The 8,998-nt window shown below is 31.9% G+C and overlaps 1 protein-coding gene across 1 annotated transcript; it reads left to right on the top strand.

The window, feature by feature from the left end:
- Positions 1–4,438: 4,438 nt before the first annotated feature.
- LOC121114220 (uncharacterized) lies at positions 4,439–6,508 on the top strand. The gene is made up of 2 exons (XM_040708106.2): positions 4,439–5,640; positions 5,945–6,508. Exon 1 carries the CDS (start codon positions 4,905–4,907, stop codon positions 5,637–5,639), a length of 735 nt encoding a protein of 244 aa, XP_040564040.1. The 5' UTR covers positions 4,439–4,904; the 3' UTR covers position 5,640; positions 5,945–6,508.
- The last annotated feature ends 2,490 nt before the right edge of the window (positions 6,509–8,998 follow it).

Here is an 8,998-nt window from a genome sequence, read left to right as displayed (position 1 = left end):
ACGGACACATTACCGAACCACCCAATTAATATATTTGATGCGTAATTATAGACACCTCAGGATAGAGGAGGGTTAATCAGGTACATATGAGCCCCCAAAAATTCAATCTAATCGGTTTATTAATTAGGATTGTCCATTAATTGATGTATTGACTCCGTTCTTGCTTAATTTTTTTCTCTTTCTAATTTATTTGTTTAACTATTATAGGGTTGTCATGATTTTTGTCCTAATCGCAGTTCAAATCAACTGCTGAATCATCCTCATTACAAAATGAATCAATGTTAATTGAGAAATACTTAATCATTACTAAACGTATCAAATAATCATACATTTTATATTTTCAAATGTTAAGTAAAATGAATGGAATTATAATTACAAAGTATTGCATCATCATGGAATCATTTTAAAAAATCCAATGGTATTCACAAAAAAAATTACATTTTTATAATTCAATTTTTGTGAAAAAAAAATTCAAAAAGTCCACAGTAATTTAGAAAATGTATAGTTATTGATAAAAAATAAAAATTTTTGGAAAAAAAATTGAAAAATTGAATCTTAAATATTCATTAATTGACCTATTGCCCATTTTTTAAGAATATAAATCTTTCAAAAACAAATTTACCCCCATTTTCCTGCAAATTTTTTGCATCCTGACTAAAAAAATTCCTTCCCTTAGGGAGGCTACATCCCCTCAAGTCACCCCCTGTGAACCCCCTTCCTTTTCTACTTCCCTATTCATGATTACAAAAAGAATAAGTCTTCGAAAAATGGTGGTTTAAAAAACGAGGGAAATTCAAATCCTTTTTTTAAAAGGACAAAATAACGCTAACGCTTCGTCTACATAGAGTTACATACTTCAGGCATACAAATAATATATCATATGTTCTGTTAGTTACGTACATATACCCGTATAATATATATGTATATATAATGAAATAGAGGACGTATACTATGTAAGCAGTTCAGCTGGGGCTTATTGTGCGTATTACAATAACAATAACGATAATATTATACCCGGTGATTTAGAGAGTTGTGTGTTCATACGTTCCTCCCCTCCTTCTCTTTGATAGTGATGTAATATGTACATTGAATATTAGTGTTGTGGCAGTCTTTATTTTTTCGATTTTTTCGAAAATTAAATTTTAAATATTCCATTTTTTGAAAAAAAAATTAAAAAATTAATTTTCAAATGTTAAATTTCTGGAAAGAAAATAAAAAATCCATATTTATTCATATAAACTAAAAATTTTGAAAAAAAATATTGAAAAATTATTTTTTTTGGAAAAAAAAATGAAAACTATATTATTTTTCAAATATTAAACTTTTGAAAAATTAATAATATATTAAAACTTCTAGTGAAAAGCCAAACTTCCTATAATTGGGGGGGGGGTGCTACAGCCCCTTCAGTCCCCTCACTCTACGGACGCTTTCCATAATATCCCCGTTCCCTAACAGAGAGTTAAAAATGTTCCACCGTGTTTAGGAGCCAAATATGGTTACACTCTCTTTAAGCGTCACTTACACTTCAATATCTTGAGATACCAGTCCTACCAAAAAATATTTGCATTAATATAATTTTTTTTTAAGATACCTACATATATAACCAAATTTTCTAAAATAAGTTAAAAAATTTAGTGAAATAAAAAGAAGAACAATAGAAAATTAGTAGGGGGCTAATTTAAAAAAAAGGACTGCTGAGATCATTTGTTTAGAGATAAGATGAATCCATATTTTCTCAACTCTGGGTCGGTTCTAATCTTTAGGTGTAAAACTCGAGTAAATTTTTGGCTCACGAAGCTAAGGATTCAGTTCAGAAGACGAAGTTAGACGTTTACTTGTCTAGAATTTTTTGATCATTTTACCCAAATTATCGTTATCATAAAGTTGGAATAACTACACCCAACAATTGTCACATGTACAATTGTAATTTTTGATGTCGCTCCAAGCGCTAATCAAAATAGAGACGCTACGTTCGATTTAGATATTCATTTTTTTAGACTAAGATTAAGTAATTAACAACACTATAATCTTTTTAAGTGGTTCCAAGATCCGTTTGATTCTAATTAAACAGCACTATCAATCTTTAGAAATCTGAAAAATATCTCATTTTTTTATAAGATACCCGGAGCCTGTTTGGATCCTGGATAATACAAATTTAATTATATTGTACTCGAGTACTCTTGATCCAAGACATAAATTTATTAAGCAAGACTATAGACTTTTACTATCCAAAAAGCAACTCGAATCTGTATTAAGATCCGTAAAAGTTAAATTACAAGAAGGGGGATTGGGTCTTGGATATTTTTAGATAATACTAATTACTTATAGCGTACTCGGATCCAAGACCCGTCCTATATCTACTTACAACTCCAGGAAGGAATTATATTTTTATTTCAAAATATGACTGGTATAGTTCTTTTATTGCGTGAAGAGGAGTGTCGAACACTAGAGATAGTCCAGTATTTCCTTTCTTGCATATTTCGTTTATTTTCAGGGGCACGAGGCGGGAATTTACTTTTGGATGCAGCTGTTCAAAGTTGCTTGTCAATAGAAAAAGTAACGAAAGAGAGAGAAATAAGGGGGGGGGGCATTGAAGGGGGAGGGAGAAATAAGCTATGTAGCACATATACATTATATATGGGATAGATATCCAATGCTTAATCAAATAATATATTAGAAGATATAAATATATAGGTTTTTTGATAGTTGGTGATTTCAACGCCGACCCGTTCGTTGAACTCTCCACTCAATATTGAAGAGAAGAAAATAAATAAATAAATGGTATTTAATATGATCCATGTATCTTTATTCATGTAGTAACTACATAACAAAATAAGATATTTTTTCCGGTAGAACCCCTTTTGAAAAAACGTCGTGTACATATTGTCATGAGAGCATGAAGAAAAGAAAACGGAAGTGTCCTATCAGTTTTGAGTCATACCTACTAATCCTTCGGAACCCATGATTTATGAGTAGTTAGATATTATTTTTATGTATGCAGTGGGATTCTTGTTCTATATTATTCCTTTCATAGGACAAACAAGAAATAAATGAGGCGAAATGTGAACGGTTATAAACATACATATGTTGTATACAAGTTGCGATTTGCATGTACAAGAAGGTACGTGTACATACAAATTGTACAAGTTGCAAACTAAAAATGAGATGACTAATTTTAAATGAAGGATTTACGTTACTTTGGATGATGATCGTGCAATAATTGTGTATTCCATGGATGATCAATACATTAGTGGTGTCATTTTTGACTATTTGGATACACATGATTAAAACATCCGTATTCTATGGCACATATTAAAGTTCAAATGTCCAATGGTAATTTACTCATAAATACATATTAACCATGGAATTTTAATAGATGAAAATGATGAACAGCATCAATTAATAGTTGGTAATTAAAATGATCGATGTTGTAGGTAATTGAGTTATACATTTTTAGACGAAGAAATTGAAAATTATGCCATTTGTAGGGGTGGTTTAAAGTATGTCATGACTTGTCTATTCTGTGGGGTATGTTAAAGTTCAAATGCAGACATTACTTACTTAGTCATACTGAATGGGGAAATAAAATCCAGAACAAGTTTAGATCTCAATATCTTGGCATCCTTGAGATTTATGATAGTATAAAAGTGTGATCATCAGATTCAGCTCACAAAACGGTATAATAATAAATACAAAATCCAGTGTCAAGAAAGTATTTTAAATTGGTGCAGTTTTTGCTTCCCAAGTCCATCCCAATTGGAATACAATTTGTACGCCGTCACGAAGAAAGTGTGCATATAACACTGTTGGCTTCTTGCGGGCTTCCATTCTATAGGCAGTGACAAACATGGACAAGGAGTTCCTTATTTAGGCCTGTTCAGGTTTCAGAACCAGGTTGGAGGCTGTGGTTGAAGCTGGAGGTGGATGGTTTGAGGGATACACTTCACTATGGACCCTACAACATGTAAGAGCAAAGGATTTGTGAATTAATTAATTAATTGGAGGAAATAATTTCTTATATAGATTATCTGCAAATCTTCCGTATCTAAAATCCCCATTTTATATATATGGGTCGTATTATAGGTGTAATTTTTGGTTATTTGTAACCAAATAACCAAAAATAAAAGTATTTCTGTAGCACATTATAAAGTTCAAATGCCCATAATTATAATACTCATAAATATATCACAACCATGTAATTTTAATAGATTAAAATGAAATGATAGTATCAATGAATAGTTGTTAATTAGAACGACCAATATTGCTATTAATTAATGTATTTTAATATGAAGAAATGGCAACTTGCACAATTTGCTTATACAAGTTGTAACGTCATATATATGTATATATGTAGATATACAAACATGTTATGTAATCTATTTAGTTAGGTTCTTCCTAAAGAATCAAATTGTAAAGAAGGGAAACGAAACGAAACCGCAGTCATTACATACATATATATAATTACAAAATTTGTTCAAATCCATTCTTTTTTTTTTTATAATTATGTTCTCTTTCTAATTAGATATAGGGGATTTAAAAGAGGAGAGAGGCAGTGGAGGAGCTTCTTTAAAAGCTCTCTTTGATTACACACGCTTGGATGATAGCTTGGTTCCTATTTTGAGAAGGGAGAGAGGACCCACATACATATGTGGCTGGGTGTATTGTGCAGTATTGTAGTGGAAGTTTTATATGTATATACATATATAATGATTGCCAGCTGCGTCTATTGGATTAAAGAAGAGGGAAAAAGCCCCCCTCTATGTGTGTATTTGCCCCCTCTCTACGCATAGGTTTCTTCCTCTTTATGTGTCCCTTTTTATTCTTGTTATTCGTATTTTTATTGTTATTCCGAATTTCTCTAGTTAGTTACTTTATTTCATTTTAGTCGCCTAAAGCATTTCAGTATGACAAGTACGACGGAACAGCCTTCTTCACACATGCTCCTTCAGCATTCCTCCATCAACAACAACATACTTCAACCCTCTTCCAAGCATGACATCAACAAGGCCAAAAACAGTGCCGCCGCTCTGGAGTTCATCAGACATCACCACTCTGTCAAAAAGCCTCAAACCCCATCCGTCTCACGACGAAATGCCCGTGAGCGCAATCGTGTCAAACTCGTCAACAACGGATTTTGCACTCTACGAACACACATACCACATTTGAAATCCAAGACGTCCAAGGTGGATACACTTCGTGCCGCTGTGGATTACATTCGTAATTTACGAAAGCTTCTTGGCGAAGAAATGAGTGCGGAGGAAGAGGAACGATCGCGGGAAATGTCTTTCAACTTGGGGGATTTGGAGGATGAGCCAGGCTCTTCCTCACCTCTTCCACCCTCAAATCCTCCATCTCCAGCACTTCATTCAGGACATTCTCTTCCCCCTCCACAGCAATCATGCATGCCTCCGCAGAACGACTCCAATGCTTCATCTCCTACGAACAACAATGTACTTCAAATGGTATTTTCCCTTCCGAATGAGTATGCTCCAGGGATGGGGTGTCAAGGAGGAAATAATGCCTCTCATTTGCAGTCTGTAATGAGTGTAGAGTCTCCGGATCTTTTGAGTAGCATGGGATTCGATTCCTCTGTGTCCTGGTATGCACTTCCAGATGAGGGATTCAAGCATGAGATATGATGTAAGTACCCGGACTGTACATAGGGGGAGGGGGCTTGGATTTCCCTCCTTTTTTCCCCTCTCTTTCCTTTTCTTTCTTTTTTTGGAAGAGATTTGTTGTTAAAAAAGGGTTTGTTCGTTAGGGCTCAAATGAACTTTTTCTTTCCTTTTGAATTTTTTTTCTTTTTTTTTAAAGCCCAGGAAAGTCTTTCAAATATTTTTTTTTTTTTTTTGTTATTTTTACAAACTTCAACTTTTTTTTATTATTATTTTACTTCTTTTTGTGTTAGCTATTCTTTTATTTACAATCCATGTCTTTCTTACAGAGAATAAAAACAATTTGGAAATGAATGAAGAATGAAACTGCTGAATTTTCACACGTCAAGAATAAATAAATGGTGTTTCTCTGTTTATAAATAAGAAGAAGGGCGCTTCTCTAACTCTCAAACTCAACTGCCTAGTCAAATAAATATTTTGCTGCTTTAAACCTTTTTACAACCCTACTCTTTAAGGAACTCTATGTTGCAAACCTCCTTTTAAAAACAGTTATGCCAAAGATAAGTAATCTACGCGGATGTATCGTTGAAACAGCTTTCCTTCATGACCCATTTTATTGAAATTTTAATTGTGTGCCTTGAATGAACCCCCCTTCCCCCTATGTTCATATGTCCTACCCCAAAATCTATTCACCATACATATTTATATATATATTTATTGCAAGCTTATTTATTATTTCTCCATATTTTATATATCCTGCAAGTTTTTGATGAAGTATAATTATATCATATACCTATCTTTGTAGTAACTCTTTGCCTTTCAATTGATCTCAATTAGCTACAAAAATATGACTGTGAACGAATCAAATGTTAATAAATGATATTAAAAAATAATCACCAATCCTCAAATCCTTTTTTTTTTTTTTTTTTTTGTAAAATACGTCAAATTAACATCATACCCAATCCAAGATGATTTTTGAGTGTTGTATGCCTTTTGGGAAATGACAGTTTAGCTGTCATTATGTTTTTTTGGACTAGTTATAAGAATAAGGATATAAATATCGTATCAAGTAAGGAATTACTTCAATGCCCATCCTCAATTCTACCGAGTGTGACACAAATCCTGTCGTAGCATTTAATTACGATTTGCTACCCGTAATTTTATTGCTAGGTTGCATTACAGCAACGATAGGCCTTACTTGTGGCCTGCCTCCATGTGGGTTTCCTAACCACAACCTCTGAAGTTTGAGGTGCATAGTGAATAATGTCTGCCACACTTTTTTTACAATTCCGCGATCCTAAGGACCGATATGTCTGTCCTATGTTCATTTCAGGTGTTACAGTTACTATAAAAGACTGGAAACGGCCTTCCTCGTCACGAGCTTTGAATATATTCGTCGGCGTCAGTAAAATACTACTGCTTATCAAGGAGGACATATTGAATAAAAAATAAAGCTAAATATACTATTTACCATATAATAAATTGGTTTTGTGTTATCCTTTCTTGATTGAATAAAAATCTAGTTTTTCGTAGTTTATTAATGCTACTTCAAGCTTTGGGTCCAAACTCTGTATATTCGTATGAAATATAAATATACTTCTTAGACAAGGTTAATAGAAATACAAGGTTATACCACAACGCTTTTCCCTTCCCCCGGATGTTTGACTTCCACCACGCTTTTTAATAGTGACTTCATAAAGTATAACTGTTACGAAGAGTAGCTATATATCGCCTTCCTTGACGGCTACTGTTAGAGTAACGCTATTATACTCTATGACGTTATTTACGTAGTACAAATATGGTAAAGAAAGTGGTTTTTACTAGGCTTGTGCAGTAGATAAGGGGCATGGTATTAATGTGCGCCATAGCACAAGAGTGTTGTAGCCCGTTTAACTTTTTAATATATTAAAACTTAATAGAGTTAACATTACAAAATTGAAGAACAAAGTTTTATAGATTCTCGTTTTTATTTTGTTAGAAAATAAGTGTTAGCTATACCTTGGGATTGGTTAAAAATGAGGCTCCTCAACATAGAAGCAAGCTAGAATGATTTTTCTCAAAATTTATTGTGTAATTATTTTTTTTTTTTTCAATTTTGAGCATTTTGAACATGCAGCATGTATACTTCATATAACCGTTGTTTTAACAAAGGTTCTCAGTTTTAAGGATGTAAGAAGAGTCCATGTCCGGAGAAAAGAGCACGGTTGTTCACCCTATATTAAATACTCATTTTATTTTAAACTATGTACATCTTTTTGCAAGTATCCTTTTTATCAACAAGTGTTGAATGCTCTGCAGTGAACATCCTTTTAATAACGTAATTAGTGAACTGGGGTTAAAATAAACCCCCAAACTAAATGTATTTCCTTTCATAATAAAAAAGCTGAATAGTTATAATCATAACGTCATTTCAATTTTGTATCATTTTTTTAATTATTCCGTCCCTTTTCCTAAAATAAGCATCAATTAAACTACAAAAAATAACTGTATAAATATAAAACATAGTGAATTAATGCATGCTTATATTTAAAATAATCTTAAGAAAGGTTTCAATAAGTTAAAATTAGTTATTCTTATGGTAAAAAAATTAAATTAAACTGACTAAACTTTGTTTAAAAATCTCTCTCTATATATATATACAAACAAATCTTAAATAATACATTAACAAAACATATAAAGAATGGAAAGAAAACAATTTGCAAGCTACAGGAGTGTATTCTGAAAAGTATTCTGGATAAAATGAAAATTTCAAAGGGAAAAACATTTTTATAAATATTTTGGTAAATAATATCCCAGTCACTAACAGAGGTTTAATATTAAAAAGAGATGATATATATATTGGAAAGCATAAGAAACAATATTTTAAATATCAGAAATGTAAAAGCATTTTTTTAGGATGGGGGGGGGGGGGGATTGGAGTGTGCTTATTTTTGTATACTTTTTTTCAAAAAAGTTCAAGTATTGTAATTACAAAAAAAAAAAATTTGAAAATTAAATTTTAAATATTCAATTTTCTGAAAAAAAACTTGAAAATTAAATTTTAAATATTCAATTTTCTGAAAAAAAAATTCAAAAATTAATTTTCAAATGTTAAATTTCTGGAAAGAAAATAAAAAATCCATATTTATTCATATAAACTAAAATTTTTGAAAAAAAATATTGAAAAATTATTTTTTTTGGAAAAAAAAATGGAAACTATATTATTTTTCAAATATTAAACTTTTGAAAAATTAATCATATATTAAAATTTCCAGTGAAAAGCCAAACTTCCTATAATTGGGGGGGGTGCTACAGCCCCTTCAGTCCCCTCACTCTACGGACGCTTTCGATAATATCCCCGTTCACTAAGAGAGAGTTAAAAATGTTCCACAGTGTTTAGGGCC

The sequence above is a fragment of the Lepeophtheirus salmonis genome, chromosome 3, assembly GCF_016086655.4.
Source record: "Lepeophtheirus salmonis chromosome 3, UVic_Lsal_1.4, whole genome shotgun sequence".
NCBI lineage: Eukaryota > Metazoa > Arthropoda > Copepoda > Siphonostomatoida > Caligidae > Lepeophtheirus > Lepeophtheirus salmonis.
This window is presented reverse-complemented; position numbering and strand designations above follow the sequence as displayed.

What these genes read in the sequence shown, in the direction of transcription:
- LOC121114220 (XM_040708106.2), top strand. Translation starts at nt 4,905, where the DNA reads ATGACAAGTACGACGGAACAGCCTTCTTCACACATGCTCCTTCAGCAT.